Source organism: Talpa occidentalis, unplaced genomic scaffold (genome assembly GCF_014898055.3).
Source record: "Talpa occidentalis isolate TD23 unplaced genomic scaffold, MPIMG_talOcc4v2.1, whole genome shotgun sequence".
Taxonomy (NCBI): Eukaryota; Metazoa; Chordata; class Mammalia; order Eulipotyphla; family Talpidae; genus Talpa; species Talpa occidentalis.
The window spans coordinates 41357823-41376222 of record NW_026555331.1 but is presented as its reverse complement, the minus strand read 5'-3'; the positions used below and the strand labels follow the sequence as shown (position 1 = coordinate 41376222).

General features: G+C 38.6%; 1 protein-coding gene across 3 annotated transcripts in view; it reads left to right on the top strand.

Annotated features, from left to right (window-relative positions):
• Positions 1-18400, top strand: part of CA2 (carbonic anhydrase 2) — a 183973-nt gene that overhangs the window by 147242 nt on the left and 18331 nt on the right. Inside the window, exon 10 of one of the 3 annotated variants that reach the window (XM_054692127.1) lies at positions 15523-15651. The exons of the other annotated variants lie outside the window; for them this stretch is intronic. Within the exon in view, the coding sequence (XP_054548102.1) occupies positions 15523-15637 (115 nt within the window). The 3' untranslated portion in view covers positions 15638-15651. Of the gene's footprint in view, positions 1-15522; positions 15652-18400 lie in introns of those variants that run through there. 3 annotated transcript variants of the gene reach the window in all.

Below are 18400 nucleotides of genomic sequence, written 5' to 3'. Positions count from 1 at the left end.
GACATGCCCTCCCACCACAAACCACACATTTTAATATATTGTTGTTAATTCTTCATTATGTAGTTTGCCTTCTCTGTGGACTAATAAAGGCCCCACTGAAATTCTGAGCTGACTTCCTCTTGCTGACCCATATTCAACCCATTTCCAGCTGTCTTTTCTATTTTACCCAGCTAGCATGTGCCCAGCTTGATTTTAGTGCCAGCAAAGACAAATCCACTGATTAAGAGAAAAAAAACTTAACCCCAACAAGCAACCCTCATTTCTTTAGGCCAGCACAATCATAGGGGGAAATCTGGGGCTTTGTTGGCTTAGCTTTATTCACTGACATTTACTCTTTTGAGTCTAGATCTCCTTGCACTGTCTGGCCAGTCAATACTACATGGTGACCAGTGACCATTGACAAGTATGGAACTGGTGGAGGAGGAGCCCAAGGTGGGAGGAGCCCGTTTCCTGAAACAGGGGCTCCCTTTGCGCCCTACTATTTTGCTCCCGGGGAATACTGCCCCACCCTCCTCCAGCCATTCCACCATCACTACAGCCAGGCCCGAGCTGACCTCCATTGTGCCCCAGGAAAGCCCAGCACACATGCCCAAAAGAAAAAGAGATTTTACGTCCAGATGAATTGTTTCAGACACAGATTCAGCTGGTTTGGAATGTGAAGAGGGATATATGGCAAGGAATGCAGGTGGCCTCTAAGAAAAGACAATGCCTGAGACTGACAGGAATAAAACGGAAAGTCAGACATACATCCTGTGACAAGAGATAGGATTCTGCCAAATACATGAATGCTCTCGTAAGTAAATTCTTCCCTAGAACCTCCAGATAAACTCAACCCACCTGATACCTTGACCTCAGCCTTGGGAGATGCCAGAGAGCAGAGAACCCAGGCCTTGCTGGACTTCTGACCTACAGAAACGAGAGTGCATAAGAAGCTGTTTGTGTTAAGGTGATAAAGTTGCTGTAATTTGCATAGCAATAGAAATCAAATACTGGTAACTTGCCCAAGATGAGCCAGACAGTAAGCAATAAAGCCACGATTTAAATTCAGGCAATATGGGTCATCAGCTCTTTCCAATTACTTTAAATTCTCATATTCAATGCATTCAAGTTGCATTAAATGATAAATACCATACTGTTCTCCCCCAGGGATCACTTCCTGACTGAGACTTTGCAATTAGGTCAAATGTCTTCATCTGACTATCTCTTCCTTTCTGAAGAAGTCACCCAGCAGGCTGCTTAGTCCCTCAGGCAAAACTTTTTGGAAGATTTGCATCACATTCCTCAGAATTGACTTCATTTGTCCTTAGGTTGGAATGTAACATCCTCTGTACACAGATTTAGTTCTTGTTGTCAGGAATGTATAACACTTACTACTAAAGAAGGTCAGAGCTGTTTATAACAGGGTCCATTCATTGCCCATGTTCAGCCTGCATGATGACATCTGATACAAGATTCAGATATAGGACTCATTCCTTTGGATTCTCAACTACCTCAGCATGTAGGTCACTGAGATATTTACATTTCCTTCCTAGTAGGACTGATAGTGAGAATACATTGGTCAGCATGTAATCACTCTTATTTGTATAGCTCTAAGAATTTTTATTTACTGAATGACAACTACATGATAGGTAGTGATACCGGAATTGTCAGGCCTCGTCTCCCAGCCAGGAACAGATCCCAGGCTGCAGGGGCAATGCTGAGCCCCAGCCGCTAGACCCCTACGGGTTGGTGTCTCACAAAGCCTCAGCAGGAACTTCGCAGACGCTCAGGCAAGCAAGCGAGAAGAGGCAGGTTTGTTTATAGAAAGAAAAAGTTTATTGAGGAGAAAAAGAGCAGAAATAAAGTGGGACTCCCAGGCCATGAAACCAGGCCTGGGAGGGGCAAGGAAGCCAAAGTGGAGTCGTGTCCCAGGGAATATATACCTTCTTTCCCTAATTATTCTAAAGCTCCACCAGTCTCTTTGTGATTGGTTAGTTCTCGTCTGTCTCACTTAATTTGCTACTGAGTGGGGGATCTTCACATTCCTTATCTAACAGCTTTCTCTTTCCCCATTTGTCACTTCTTTATCTTTATGGCCCAGTCCTCTGGATGGGCATCCCTGCATTGAAGTTAAACAGCTGCCCTTCTAATGTGTCCATAAATTAAACCACTCTCCATTTCTCCAATCTCTGCCTCCCTTTACCACCTGAAACTTTAACAATGTTGTCCTTGGTCCTAAGATGTTTGTTTTTCCTAGTGGAATTGGTTACATTCCCTTGGTTGTCCTTATTTCTGAAGCCTCCCTAAATTCTTCAGAGGTCCCCTCCTGCACTGTCCCTAAAACTGCATAATTCCTAGCTTGCCCTGTGTCTCAGTAGTATGCTAACTGCTTTGCAAATCACATCAAAGCCCCTGCATTTGAATGAAAAGCCTGTAGTTTTTATTTATCTTCTGAGCATGCTTTAGAAGTGGACCAAGGCTCGAAGTCCCTAACAAAGTCAGTCTTCAAGCAACTCCTACATTAGCTTGCTGTGCTCTTAATCACATACCTACACATATGGTGCTAGCTTAGGTATGTTGCCACTGACTTTTTAAAGCTAATTAGATGAAAAGCTGGAGATAAAAAACATCCTTATGTGCATCCATTCTTAATCCTACTGAATTCATTTGGGACAAATCGATCACACAGATTCTCAGAGGTGCCTCTAAAACTTTGTTACCTGATTAAAGAAAATGTTTACCATATGCATCAAGAGGTCTATTGTTATTATGAATTAGTCCTATATAAATTAAGCATTCTACACTCTATCATGTTAGTGTGCTACCAAGGGGCATCCAGGGACACCAAACTTAGAGGTACATGCTCTAAAATGGAATCCTGGGGTCTCCCTGCTGCTGCAAGGGTTAAGTCGCAGCACCATGAATCTGTCTGCAGCCACTGCAGCACAAGTTTGATTCTTGGCCAGGAAGGTGACCCACATGGCACAGCAGACCTCTCCTGTCTTGCCCGTTGCTCCCCTCAGCAGTGTATTTCAATCAGTATGCCTGTTCTACTCCCCACTCTGTCTCTGGTGAATCCTCTCACCCTCCCACCTCTGGCCTCTACCCCAGTTCTTGTAGGCATAAATAAATAAATCTTAAAAAAAATAAAATGGAGTCCTGCCATCTTCCGCATGAAAACAAATGAAGCAAAATCTTAGTGTGAAAGATCTTTAATAGAATTCATGTACAGAGAGAGAACAGAGCCCAGCAAAACTCCCCAAATTATCTACCTTTTGTGGGAAAATGGCCAGTGAAATAGCCCACAGCAGGGTAGCTGAAGCACTAAAGCTTGCCACAAATCTAAGACAACTTTTGATAGAGAACCAAAAGAAGGGGAATAGGCTGGTCCTAGAGAGTGGGACAATGGGAGCAAGTCAGAATTCAAAATGTACCAAACGATCACTGTGTAGTCAGGATAAGGATTGCTACTGTCTCTGCCAAGGACCAGGACAGCAGCCTCTCCACATTTTCTACATGTTTCTGCTCCACATGTCTCCTTCCCAGTAGTACGGGGGAGCAAGGCAGGCAGCAGAAGCAAGCCCACCTGCTTTCCATGCTATCTGTGGGTCACTCAGCACAGCCCCTGGTACCCAGAAGTTCGCCTGCATGGCATCATGGGACTTGTCATGTAAATGGAAAAATAGTGCCCATTTACTTCTTTTTTTAAAAAAAAAAAATTTATACAAGCACTGGGTATAGTCAGAAGTGCGGGAGGGTGAGAGAGTTCACAAGAGTCAGAGTGGGGAGCCGAACAGGCAGACTGATGAAATACACTGCTGGGGGGAGCAGTGGGCAGCAGGAGAGGTCTGCATACCATGTGGGACCCTGACCCTGTGGCTGGGGATCGAACTGGTGCTGCAGAGGCTGCGGGCAGCTTCGCAACCCAGCGCTCAACCGCTGCACCACTGAGGAGGCCCCCATTTACTTCTTATGGAGATGTTATTGTAACAAAAATTCAATCAATAGCAATTACTTCTGGGCTCCCTGGTGGCACAAGGGGTTAAGCACTGCACTATGAAGTAATCCACAGCCTCTGTAGCACGAGCTCGATCCCTGGTCAACCAGGGAGCTACCCATATGGCGCAGCAGATCTCTAGTGCCTCGCCCACTGCTTCCCTCAGCAGTGTATTTCAGTCAATCTGCCTGTTCTGTTCCCCACTCTGTCTCTGGTGAATCCTTTCACACCCCACACCCCTGGCCTGTACCCCAGCTCTTGTATGCATAAATAAATAAATCTTAAAAAAAAAAACAATGACTTCTTCTTGATGTCCACAAATTTGCTAATTAAGTAAACTTCAGATTAAAATTGAGTTTATTCCTTAATCTGCAAACAAAATCAGATTAAGGAATGAAATTATCACTTTTTCCTTTTCTACTAAATCCTAAGGAGAAGTTTGTGAAATTTTAACGGGGAAATGAGTATCCAGAAGAATAATATTATATAGGTTTGAATGTGCTCTGGAGTGGGAATTAGGACACCTGACATTTTACACTGGCCCACTCTCCTCATGAGTCTCTGAATCCATTTTATATAGAAAATAAAATGTCCATAGCACTATATAAATTTTTTAATATGTATATTAAAGTATCAATACTATTATTTATCAATATTTATTATACTATTATTAAAATTGAGACTTAACAGTAGGTAGTTATCCTGAATCACAGTGGCCATGAGTCCTTTGTCAGAAGCTGTTCTGATGCAGCCTTGGTTATCCAGTTAACTTCCTTATTGTTTAGCCTGTCTGGCCTTTCCATCTGGCCTGTCAGCAAGATGATCCTATTATTGCAAAAATAATTGGTACATGTGTTGTCCAGAGCTGATTATCTTCCCACCAGGAGCATTTGGGTTTTGGAAAACTGTAGCGCAAAAAACTGAGCCTAACAAATACTAGGAGAAAGATTCCTTCAGGATCTGCCCAGCACCCACCTCACTAAGTTACTTGATAAAGTGATTAATGAAGTAAAAGAAAGAATAGCTTTATATCCTCAAATGGAGCCCAGATTTAATAACCAGTCTAGAAAAAAGGGATCATTTAGTTCCTTTAGGAGATTGTTAATCAGAATTTTTATCTCTAGGAAATAAAACCTGAATTATAACCTTTCTTGAGGTATGAAGTTCAAGTGTTAAATAATGTCGTTAAAAAATAAGAATATAAAAAATGTGTATTTTACCAGTAAGCAGTATCACTCATTCATTTAGTCACATATTTTACCAGAGCATGAATAAAACTATTGATTTTTTTCCTGCTTGGTAAATGTATCCATTTGATAAATACTCTCTGAGTTCCAGGCACCTTGGTAAGCCAAATATTTACTCAGGTGAAGCTGCTAATGATCAAAACATTTCCAGAACATCTTTTTCATTTGTTTCCAGGGCCTGTCGATTATATAACCCCTTTCATGCATGGAGTAGGTGCACAATCCTCAGAAGAACCCCAAGTGATCGTGGTGGGTGTGCAGGGAGCACATGTGACAGTGGCTTACACAATTGAAAAGATCAGTATTAACCCTGTTTGCCAAATGAAGAAGCAGAGACACAAAGAAAGAAACAACATTCACAAAGTCAGCATTCTAAGTGTAAGAACTGAGACTCAAATTCTGACTCCAATTAGTTGTTTTTTAAATTTAACATTTCAGTATTTTCAACAGTGACAAATCATTACAACTCAGAGGAGAATTTGGTATTTTGGAAACACTCAAAATTCACTTAGAGCTAGTTATTATAAATAAGGTGGGGAACCAAATTGGATAACAACAGCAAGGTGGATTGTATTGTTTTGTTTTTGCTAAAATTGAGGCATTGATGATTAGGTAATGAACCATATTTTCTTAGGCTTATCAGTGGTTCTGCAGGCAACTCTGGGAAATTAGTTTTCAATTTTTCTGAGCAGTGTCAGTTTCTCTAAGAGAAGCGTATATGCAATTCTACAGGACTGTTCAAGGAGCGGAAGGTTTTTGTAGAAAAGGAGATCTCAGTGAGTTCCAGGAATCTTGGTTCCAGGCTTTATCTTTCCAGGCTTTATCATACACAGCACTAATTGCATTTGCTATTTACAAAACAGACAATAGAGCATGAGACCTGAAGTTTAATGGCCACAAAAACCAATTTTATAAATAGGCATATTTTTGTTTGTATGTATATATGTGTGTGTATACAATTATATATAATTTGTTTGATATGTATGAAACAAAAGCAACTGATAATTCTCCTCTGAGTTGTAATGATTTGTCACTGTTGAAGATACTGGAATGTTAAATTTAAAAAACATCTAGAACAGGGAATAAGGATGGCCTTACAGACCTAGAAAGCTTTGCCCAGGCCTTCCCTTTCTCAAGATTGGACCCTTCATTGTACAGGAATGAGGCCACCCAGACGAGGCATACAGAACAGTAAAGTTTTTTAAGAATTAAAAGTAAATGGAGTAAGCCACTAAGGCAGAAACCCTTGATTGTGGTTTCTAGATAGTATTTGTAGCCCTTTAACCTCTGTGATGAGGCCAAGGAGAGAACATTACATAAATAAAGCCAGGAGGAATTTGGGCTTAGACATCCTTGTGATGCAGGCTGATCTGCTGAACCATTTTACCCTCAGGGGTAAACACAATGCGGAGTGTGGTTGCACAGCCCAGGAAAGCACAAATTCATTGCTTTTTATTTCTTCGTTTTAACTTTTAGTCCATGGCTAGGATCTGAGTAGTTTTCTAGATACCACAGCCCTCCAATAACAGGAAGCAATCTATGCCTGGCCATTTTGCAGGAGGAAGGTAGAAAATAGCAAATGGAATTATCAAAAATAATCTTTGACTCTTGGCATGTGTGTTTTGTTTTTTCTAAGTTCCTGCAAAAGGGCACTTCTTAAGGTGAACTTTCGAATGCAATGACGTTTTTAGAGGTTACATGAAAAGAAAGTTAAGTGCCAGCTTTATCATCCATGACCTGAGAAACTCAGCTAAGGAAAAAAACATTTATAAATATGAAGGCCAATACTGAAAGAAATGGATGGACAAAGCAAGACTGAATAAATTGCAGTAATGGTTATTATCTATCAAAACAAAATTTGCAAAACTGTGACCATAGGAACAAAGTAATTATTGTTAGGCTAGAGATGGATAACCGAAGATTGAGGTATACTTAATTAAGATCACCGCCATGAAGAGTTAATTTGAACATCCAGAAATGTTGGGCTCAAATTAGCTCCACAAGAACCAGAGACAGTGTCTAAGCACTTTTTCCCTCTTCTCTCTGGAAGTGGAAAAGTTTACAATCAGTGGATCGTTTACTCATTCTTTTATTATTTGTAACAAGTACAAAGGGACAGACAAGATATTTGTAGGGTAAATGGTTTTTCAGGCTTTTCTGCCCTCCCACCATTAGGATTGCCCTGCCTGATGGGGTACCTGCAGTTGTTACATTGTTGCAAGCTATCTTATTTTCTTCTGTGGGTCATGGGAGGCATATTAAGATAGTCACCAAGAGAAGGAGGAGAAGCAGCAGGAGAAGAGGCAGGAGAGAGGCAGGAGAGAGAAGGGGCAAAAAGAGGCCTGAGAAGCCCAGAGTGAACACTTGTCTGGGCCTGGAGGCCTACTGGCCTCCTGGCCCCCAGACACCCCTGCCTGCTGTGTACCTGGTTGCTGCTCTACATGTAACAGCTCAATAAAAGCCTGAGAAAGTCACTGAGGGCTCCAAGACTCTCCTTAACCTGTCTGCGGGATCAGAAAACCTGTTCTCTGCCTATCCTGCCCCTACAATACTGTAAAATATAAGGGAGCATTAGGATATTTAGAATTTTTCACAGTCCCTTTCTACTCGAGATCTACTCAACATTTCTTATGGGAAGAAGAGAGGCATGCTGGAAGCCAGTCACCATTTTGGAAGCATGGATGTAGTGATGCCCTTACCTCAGACTTGAGATTATGTGACTCATTAACTTGCCCTGTTGAGAATGACCTTCAGCACTTCCCCAACCACACCTGCCACACTCATTACTACTCCCTAGAAGAGAGCAGTACTGGAGAAATGACTCTTGGTTGCACACCATAACCACTAATGTTGCTACCAAGTCTTACTCCACACACCAAAGAGGGCATTAATCCACCTTCCACTCATTTCTGGATTTACACGTTACTACTCATGAAAAGCCCCTTTATTGAGCCAAGCTGTCCCCTCCACACTGTTTAAACACAAATTCCTATTATTCCCTTGCCTCCTAAGCACTGTGGCTTCTGCTTTAGGAACATAATAATTATATGGCCTTCTATGCTCAACTTCCTCAGTCACCTGTCTTACCTGAAACCTAGCTATTCTCAGAGGGCCCCACCTTTCCCACAACACTCTCAAGTGAAGATGTTGCTTCTTTTAATTTTCATGCAAATTAGGGTAAGAAGTGGGGACAGTATCGTCTTTGCTTCCCTATCCCACTCTTGGGCCATTGCTCCATGGCTCCTCATTGCTTGATTATTGCCCACTTACCCTTAAGATCTCAGCTAAACATTCTTTAGAGTTTTCCTTGATCTATGGGACTATTTTTCCTTGTTGGATTTCCAACTAAATAAAATACTATATATGAGAAAACCAAATATGATAAAATTATAAATAAAATCAAATATAACTGAATAAGACACATTTTTTATTTATTTATTTATTTATTTTTAATAATAAATTTTATTTTTATATTCCCCATACAATTGCAACCCCCCCATTCTGACCCCCATCCCTCCCCTCCCGCCCCCCACCCCCCAAAAAGAAGACACATATTTTTTAAATTATGTATTTAATGAGTGTACCCCCTCCTTGACTGTAAAGAAACCATACTGGTCTTTTTTGCTACTCTGCCTCTAATTGGGGGGCCACTCATGCTGGCTTGTTCAAACTGAGGGAGTTCCTAAGATGGGACTTTCAGTTTTAAAATCGAGCAAGTCCTAGGCACACTGAGAGAGGCCCCAGATCTAATATTTAAAAAACTTCCATTCCCAACATGGTTAACTTTGGAACTGAGAAGAATAGTTCTATAAGATCTGGAAATATATATAAGTATAGCAAGAGATATACTCCAGTGCCTAGAACAATCTTCATGACAGACACTCAAAAGTGTAGATTCTTCTAGACCATGTGTTCCTAGCTTCTTCTGTTAAAATCTCTGAAGCTTTTCCTGACCATTTCTACCCTCTCTTGGCCTTTCACCCAATTCCATTATAGGACTGCCCCCCACTCGGTACCCACAACACTGTTTACAAGACTCTTAAGCACTTATGACATTGTATGGCCCTTCTAATGGTGCATTCAAATATCTACCTTCCTCCACCAGACGTGGTACTCCTTTCAGATAAAGATTGTGAGTTTCTAATCTATAAAATGCCTGGCACTTAGAAGACGCTAATAGATATATGAGGAAAGAAGGGAAATAGAAAGGGAAAGACAATAAAAGAAATGAAAGAAGGAAGGAGGGAGAAAGGAACAGAGGCAAAAAGGAGCAAGGTAACAAGGCAGTGGTCCTGGTTGATACAAATGTGTGAAACCACATGTAGCCTAGTTGATGTGCTAATTATGTCTGGTGGTTTAATTCCTCTAGTGAGAAATGGCAAGCAATGGAATAAACTAATGGAACAGACAATCATGCTAAATGATTATCGCTTGCTATACTTATATATATTTCCAGATCTTATAGAACTATTCTTCTCAGTTCCAAAGTGTTTAACCTTAACCATGTTGGGAATGGAAGTTTTTTAAATATTATATCTGGGGCCTCCCTGGTGGCACAGGGGTTAAGTATCAGCAATATCAAGCTGCTGCCAGCCACTGTGGCATGAGTTTGATCCCAGCCAGGGAGCTAACCCATGTGGCACAGCAGACCTCTCTTGTCTCACCTGCTGCTCCCCTCAGCAGTGTATTTCAGTAGATCCACCTGTTCTGCTCCTGACTCTAATGAATCCTCTCACCCCCCACACCTCTGGACTACAACCCAGTTCTTGTATGGATAAATAAATAAAAATCTTTTTTCTAAAAAAAAATTAGATCTGTGCATGTAACTTAATGCAAGAGCTCTCATCCCCTTTCCTGTCCCCAGTGCCCTATTGATGGAATAATAATCTTGGAAACTGATACCAACTTGCCTTTTTAACTGCTATGTAACCTAAGTCTGAATTACCTTCCTGGGACAAAACTGGTTTCTTAATCTATAAAATGAGGCTGTTGGTTTATTTTCTTTGATCGAATCTGAAATCTTATGAAAGCGTGCATCTATTTTGCTTCTGTGGTTCCTTTCTATATACTTACATGCTTTCTCGTACATAATGTAGTGTGAGGCTTGGGGGGCTTCCCAGATAGATGAACTATTTAGAGTACACTAGAAATGGATCGAGTAGAAGGAAAGGGAGATATTCTGGGCATAAAAGGTAACTATCTAAATTAGGACAGCTGATGAATTTTTTAGAATTCCTCTTTTGAATAAAAACCATGCAAATTATTCCAGCAGGGTGTATTGCTTGAAAAAATATAGAAAGTCTATCTATCGATTGAAGCACAAATGCCCCTTTTGTAATCCCAGGTGCTTGTCTCATAAGGTAGGGTTATGAATTGTACAGTTTCTTTGGCTGCCGGGTACTTAATACACCCTGCAGGTGTCATTGATTCAACTCTTCAACTTCTGTGAAGTAAAAGGAAAGCATGGGCTTTTTAAATAGTGGAAAATAAATTAGAGGAGATAAAATTAGTGAGTTTGTGAGGAAAATGACAGTAAAGAGATTAAAAACAAAAACAACTTATCTCTATTATAATCTCCAGAATGTACATGTGCCATTTTTCAGAAATCAGAGCTGTCAGCTGCAGTTTGGGTATTTATATGGCAATAACTCAAAGCTGTATTTGTTAAATATGGGAGAAAATGAGATAATCACACATGAACTCACATGCGGACACACAAACTGCTGCTCATGCAATTTTACAACTTCTTGTGGTAATTGTAACACAAATTCATTTTTCATAAACTTTTGCTCTTAAACCTTCATTTGCTTAACATTTGTGTGCAATGGTAACTTCACTCCTTTCTTAAGCCTAAACAAGTATTTTTAAAAGGGAAAGACAGAAGATACTGCTGTTTCTATATCTTTGTATCTATAGCTACAAATATCCTCAAATGTTGATCACTCACATGTTTCATGAGCCTATTTAATTATATGTCCAGAAGGGTCAATCTACACCTGCCATATTCCCCTCCTTATCTCCCATGGTATTTGATGTAAGAAGGAGGAAGCACAGAAAATGTATTAATAGTAGTAAACTCAGGCAGCAACTTGTACTAAGCAACTTGACTTTGGAATCAACCATTTCCCTAAGTAAGGATCTTTGGTGATAGTGTCCGTTGTTGAAGCAATATATAAAAATTGGTTAGTGATCTGAACGAGAATGATAACAAATGTAGGGAATTAACTAAAAGTCTGTTATAATACAGCAGAACTGGCAAGAGTTTGAACTGAAGTTCTGTAGGGAAGATGGAGATAAAGTTATGGATCTAAGAGGTATTAGGGAGCAGCTCTAGGCCTTGGTGACTGAGCAGGAGAACTGGGGTGTGACATGAAGGCATTCGGGCCAAGGCTCATATTTTCATGGTAGGAAATGTAGGTTTGCTGAGGGCAGTCCTGGTTTGGTGTGGGTATTCTTATAAGAATTCAAGAATAAGGACAGAATTGAAGGTTCAAGATGATAAATTCAAATTTTACCTGCTAACTTTAAAGTGCCTGAGAAATTTAAGAGAGACATGCCATTGGTCATTGGATTTTGATGCTAGACTTCAGGGCAGTTGTCTGAGCTAGAAATGAGTATTTCAATGTCACCAGCATCTATATGTGGCCAGTACATAATATAGTGGTAAGGTGGGCTTTAGAGAAAAATAAGAGAACCAAAGATGATGATTGTGATAGTAATGCATACTGTGTATTTTCTCATTTCAACAAGTGGCCTGTATGTGGGTGAGTTTTCCCCAAATACCAGAGTCACTTCAAATTTTAGAATATTCTGACTCAGTAATAGTGAGTGGTCAATAAATATTTATAAACTGTATGACCTCATACTTTTAAAAACTTATATCAACCAAAAATATGATTTATCTATGGAGATGCCTATGGATTATCAGAATGTTTTCATTGGAAAATGATTGGCTTAGGAATAAGATCATCCAGGCTTTGTTCTCATTTTTACCACTAACTTGTGATCTCAGGAAAATCCTTTCCATCTCTAACCTTTAGTCTCTGCATATAATATTATGGGATAGGATCCCATTCAATTGAAATATTTTGTTTATAAACCTTTAAAATTGTGTAAAAATCCCAACCAGCCAAGTTAAACAGAGTAAAGGTGGATTTGTTTCTCTTTGCCTAGTAAGGAAATTTAATGGTCATGCGGGTTCAAAAAATGAAGATAGGCTAGAATCTGCATTGTATAACTAAAGAATGAGAATGGAAAAGAACCAACTATGCAAAGTCGCTGTTTAAAAAAACCTTTTGGGGAGAACTTCTGACTCATCCGTAATGTATTCATTGATGCTTGTTTATTTGTTTACTTGGGGAAATGTAGTTCTGGGGAGAATGGATCTCATATAATAATAGAACCAGAAGGCTTGCAACAGTGTTTCTTTAAGTATCTTTCATTAATATCCTGTCTCTTTAAACTGAAAAAGGAAACTAAGATAGACTTTATTATTACTTATTCACTTCTACTTAGAGATTAAATACATAAGGCTCTTTCAAAGATTGTCTGGTGCATACCCAAGAAATGTTTGTCTTCCATGTTTAATAATGGTGTAGCCCCATGATATGTAAACATGATTAACCAGTTTAGTTAAGACCAAAAAGAAAAAAGAGAGAGACACTCTTTACTTAAAAAATGTCAACCACCAGCAGTTGAAAGTTGTTTTTTTTTTTTTTAAATTATGGTCAGTATATTTGAAAAACTAAATAAATAGTCAAATTTATGTCAGTAGTATTTTAAATAGTCATTTAAAAATATAAAAATGGACATTTTCTTGTATTCCAAAAGAAAGAGCTTTTATTTGACCCAAAGTAAGATGTTATTATAGTTCTTAGTGACATTTAAATCAATTTAACTCAATGCCCATCATGACTGTTTAAGAACCTTGAACTGCTACAATGTTTAATATGTTTAATAAAACAAACAGTGTGTTTGCTAATCAAATTAATGTTTTAAACAGCAAGCTGTTCCTTAAACATTGTGAAGTAGTCCACATTAGGAACTAGGAGACATCAATGACACCAGTTCTATGTGTAAAGAGTTCTGGGGAAAAACATGTTAAAGGTGACAATGTTTCTTGACTGCGGGACATTTCAAAGGCTTAATGCTAAAGTGTGTTTTTAATGTTCAAAGACATTTTGCAAATACAAATTAGTTTGGTCATGAAAACCTTCCTCTCATGCACCTTGCCAGCCTCTCTTGTGACTAATGAACCACAGAAAGCACTCTGCTCCTCTCCAGAGACTCAAATCTATCCCTGCATTGATTAACCCAGCACAGAGTTGCAAGACAGCACCGAGCACACAATAGGCCTCTAAAATTACTTTTACTGAATTAGTTTTGGCATGCATTAAGCCCCAAATCACAGGCCGCTAAGAAATCTCTATGTGCTTGTTTTTGGAAGGCTATCACCGAGAATACCTTACATAGTAGGTCTTCGAGAGGATTCATGCTAGAATCCTCGATTATCAGCCGGAGAAACGTTGTCCTTTACCTTGGTGCTGCTTATTTCCATCTTTTGGATACAGCGAGTTAGGTTGCCCTCTTAGTACAAGCTGCTAGACTGTTTAGAGCCAAGTTTGTGACTTGCCTGTTATAAAGCTTACAAACATGAAGGAAGAATCTGACATTTATTTTGAAAGTCTCCTCATTTCTGATTTCTTTCTCTTGTTCTCCCTCTGTCTTGATGTACTCACAACACAGAATTTTACTTTGACTTGATCTGGTCATGTTTCTTGTTGTATTTCTTTTTAAAGCTGCCTTAGATCCTTTCTAGGTGGGGAGGAAAAAAAAAAGGGAGGGAATGAGAGAGGCAGCAGGAGAGAGAAAGAAAAGAGGGAAACTGCCCTTTCATGTTACAAGCCTTGTGTGTCTTGCTGGTTTCTTCTACCTATGTACAACCATAGGAAGATGACCAAGAAATTTTTGCAGTTTCCAAGTAAGTTTCGACAGATAGAAAGCTTTCCCCAATTTTACCAAGGAAAATGCAAAAGATTAAACTAATCTTAAAGAGGGTGGGAAGCTAAGCTTGGTGATGATATAATAAAGAAAAAAAATCATTCTGTAAGACAGTAGATCAAAGATATGAATTGTGCAGCAAAGTCCGCAAATGGAGGAGGGCCACAGGTGAGAACAAGAAACTGGAAGGGAAGAGCTGACCAGATTGCAAGACAAAATTTCAGCACAACAAGAAGTGAGAATGAGAGAAGTGAGAAGTGAGAGAAGAGATGACAGGACAAAGCCTCATCCCTGAATCAGAGTTCACTGCAATCAGGACAGTCAAAGAAAAAAGGATTAGCGTAATAACATTTTATAAGAACCATGCTTCACTAATATATAATTTGGCTTTATCCCCACATACACCTAACTTGTAATTCAACTGCCGCTACGTCATTCCTTAACAACCCCACCATCTCCTCCACTGAAATGAGGAAAGGGAAGTATTACTCCTTTAAACTATAATTATCTAGGCTTTCACCAGACTCTGCTTTTATATTGAGCTGAGAGAGAGATTTATAAAGTTAGTAAAGCTTAGCTTAAAAAAAAAAAACCTTAATTCCACAAACAAGAGACTAAAAGGATGAGATAGACGGTATAGTCTCAACACTAGAAGGGATCTAAGCAGTTATCTAAACCAATTTCCTTATGTTATCATGAGGAAAAGCTGAAGCCCCTGAAAAAGCAACTTGACATTTAATCTGTTTATAAATTGAGCACAAATCAATGTAAATAAACAATAAAACAAACAAAACCACACAAAATGTGTTGAGTATCAGGAATAGGATAACATTCAAATTCTTTAAGGAGTTCTGGAGGCCTACCCTACGGGGCCTACCACCTCCTTCCAGCCTGCTCCCTCTTCACACCAATTTCCTGGAAACCCTTTCCTTGAAACGTCTTTGGTCAAGCAAATAAGAAAGGAATTTAAACCAAATCAGAGTGGACTAATTGCCTCTTTCCAACTCATGCCTGAAAGATAAAACATGGCTTTTTAAAAAATAGTACTGAAAATATGTTATTGTTATTATTATTAATACTATCAAAGATACTTTAATAATAACTTAATGAAATCAATGTGTTAATTGTATTGCCAATTTATTGATTTCATATTAATATCAAATATTAAAAGGCTTAGAAATATGTGTTTTAAATGGAATTGGTTCCAAATCAAGTAGAAATCTGTTGACTCCTGTATAAATATTCATGTTCAAGTAAAATCTTTCCCACTGGATGTTCTGAATGGATGTTTATCAACAGGAATGAAGGCAAGAATTATGAGTTGCAATTGTCACTAACTACCCTTGTGACACCACAAGACAATGAGAATAATCTATGGTATGTGTTTCATTCCCATTTAAATGGGAAAAAATAGCTTCTGTATTCTGTTGCAGCTCTGACATGATCTTATGAATGAACTTTTGTCCTTCCCTGGCTATTGTTTGGTTGTACATATGCAGCCTGGTGCTTTTGTAACCAGATATAGAAAGTTTAGTGATCATGAAGATTAATACTAGTATACAGTTTAGAGTCTGAAAACAGTAACAAAAAACATTATCTATTGTGATTTCTGAGTTGGGAAACACATTACAAAATTGTACTAAGTTGGCTTTTAAAGAAAAACAAAATCAAAATATTCTGTATATCTTTGGTTTGATTTCTTTTAGTCAGACAAAAAGCCTTAGCTTTGGAATGGAGCCTCTACAGTGACACCATATAATTAGTAGGTGACTAACCTCCAATTTGGTAATCCCCAGTCTACCTCTGCACTTTTCTGCTCCCTTCCACCTAACTTTTAACCTTCCTTTGGGAATTAAGTGCTCGTTTCTAAGGTAACTTCTTCCATTTGCTTTGTTTTTGGCAGAGGAGATAAGAAATAGCCTTATATAGTCAGGCCCCAGATGACCTTAGAGTTTATTTAGGGTTTTGCAGAAAAAAGATTTGCTGGAGATATCAGCACTGAGTGTATTGTAATGCTTTCAAACCCACTAAAGGAGTTTAAATCCATTTTCACGTGGCTTGTTACAGCATGACTTCTGATGAGCAAAAATCATCGTCCTGGAAGTTTAGAAATGGTTGGACTCTTCTCCTATTCTTTTATGATTCCCCAGACACATCAACCAAGGGAGTTGCCAATTGTCCCTTCACTTCCTTGTACCTCTCCAATAATTGACTTCCTCCTCATTCTCACTATTTCTATGTGTCTTTCTATGATCTCTTCCAAGAATGATGTTAGTAGCTTCACTTACTTATTGAGTGACTTTGAATGACAAAGGAATTGTTATTTAACATTTTTTTCTTTTCAAAATTGAGATAATTTTAGTATCCACCTCAGAGACATGGCATCCAGATTAAATTATATGATAATCTCTGTAACAATGCCAAACTAAATATTTGCTAAATACTAGAATACAATATTCCTAATACATATATTTACATGCTTGAATTCATAAAAATGATGCAAGTTTTTGTGTCTAGATTTTCATCAAAGATAGTGATTTTTTTGTTGCTGACACAAACAAAGTCTATTTTTCCCAAACAAAAGTTGAATCACTCTGGAGCAGCACAGAGGCACAAGAGAAGCATATGACCCAGTAATTGTGTAGTAAGGAAGCTTTTGAATAATGATTTCTGGTCCTTTTAAGGACTGTAATTATAGTGTTTAAATGTTCACAGCAATCATCAGGGGACCATTTACTGAAAGTACGTTTGTCCTAAAAATTATTGAAAACTTCATTCATAACCCTGTTTTCATTAATGAGGATTATGTCAATAGAATGTTAAATGTTTTTATTTCTGACTTTGGAGGTTTAAGCTGGTAACAACCTGAAAATGCATCAGAATGAGCCCTGAAGTGGGGGAGCAGCTGAAACCCAGGGTAGTAAGGTCTCATTGGATGTCTGAGTTGGCTGAAATGTTCTCTTCCAGACAATGGGTGTACTCTCTTACAAACAATGGAGGGTGGTAGGAACTTAGAGTAATTGTTAGTTCTAACTGTGCAAATCAAAATTTGAATGCTTAGCTTATCAAATAATTGCTTTACTGTGTCAGGCACAATAGTGTTTTACCACAGAAATTTATTATCAAAATCAAATGAACTCTAGGCGTGTTACTAAGTAACGCAAAGGAATGAAGATGAAGATTTCATGGGATTTTCCAAGATGTTTAATTATTTGTCTTATTTCTCAACCAGAACATGTGGGCTAGAGCTAATTAGAATGAAGGTTAAATCATTTGATTTCTACTTACAGTCAAGTCTGAATCTGTGCGATAAATTTCCTTGGAAAAATTTGCCATATTTTACTAAATTCAAAGCCATTTCCTCCCTAAAGTTTTCATGTTGAATTTTGACCTTTTCCTCGGTGTCTGTATATTACATCGTTTGGCAAGATTCACATATTCCCAGGTAGATCCTGACATTTTGTTGTTTAGAAAATGAATAATTTTTAAATTGTGGTAGCATTGTTTACAACATTGTATATGATTTAGAAGAATAAGTTAATACCTCTTCAGATGTATGTTACCACACCGCACCCATGGTCCTCCATCATAGTCCAATAGCCCCCCACCCTTTTCCTCTATATCTCCTTCCCCCTCGGGTACATTCAATTCTATGGTCAAATTTCTAGAGTTTGTTTTTGGTTTGGTTTTGTCTCACTCTTTGTTTTGTTTCTCTAAAAGGAATATTGATTTTAATTAGTTCCAGTGGATCAGCAGTTCTCAATTCAGATAAACTGAAAACTAACATGCCAAGATACTTTTGCTTTACTATTCTTTCCTTCCAAAGGAAGGGAGAAAATATTTTCCCACATTTGAACAGCAATAGAAGTGTTGCAGACCAAGAGCTCTGTGCCAACAGAGCTGATCCATGAATAACCAAAATAATAAAGAAAATGGTTGCTTCCCTTCTGTTGTACTACACAATTACTTATAGGCATACCTATTGAGGATCTAGAGACAGAACATGAAACTACAAAGATATAACCCCAAAGTCAGTGTATGATAAAGAATAAAACTACCATTTGAGAAAATAAAACCCAGATAGTATGACTCAGGATTGCAAACATTTAGAGTTGCCAAATGCTCCAGTTGGACCTTTGGTAGTTTTCCATGGAGGTATTCGACTCAGGTTTTACCT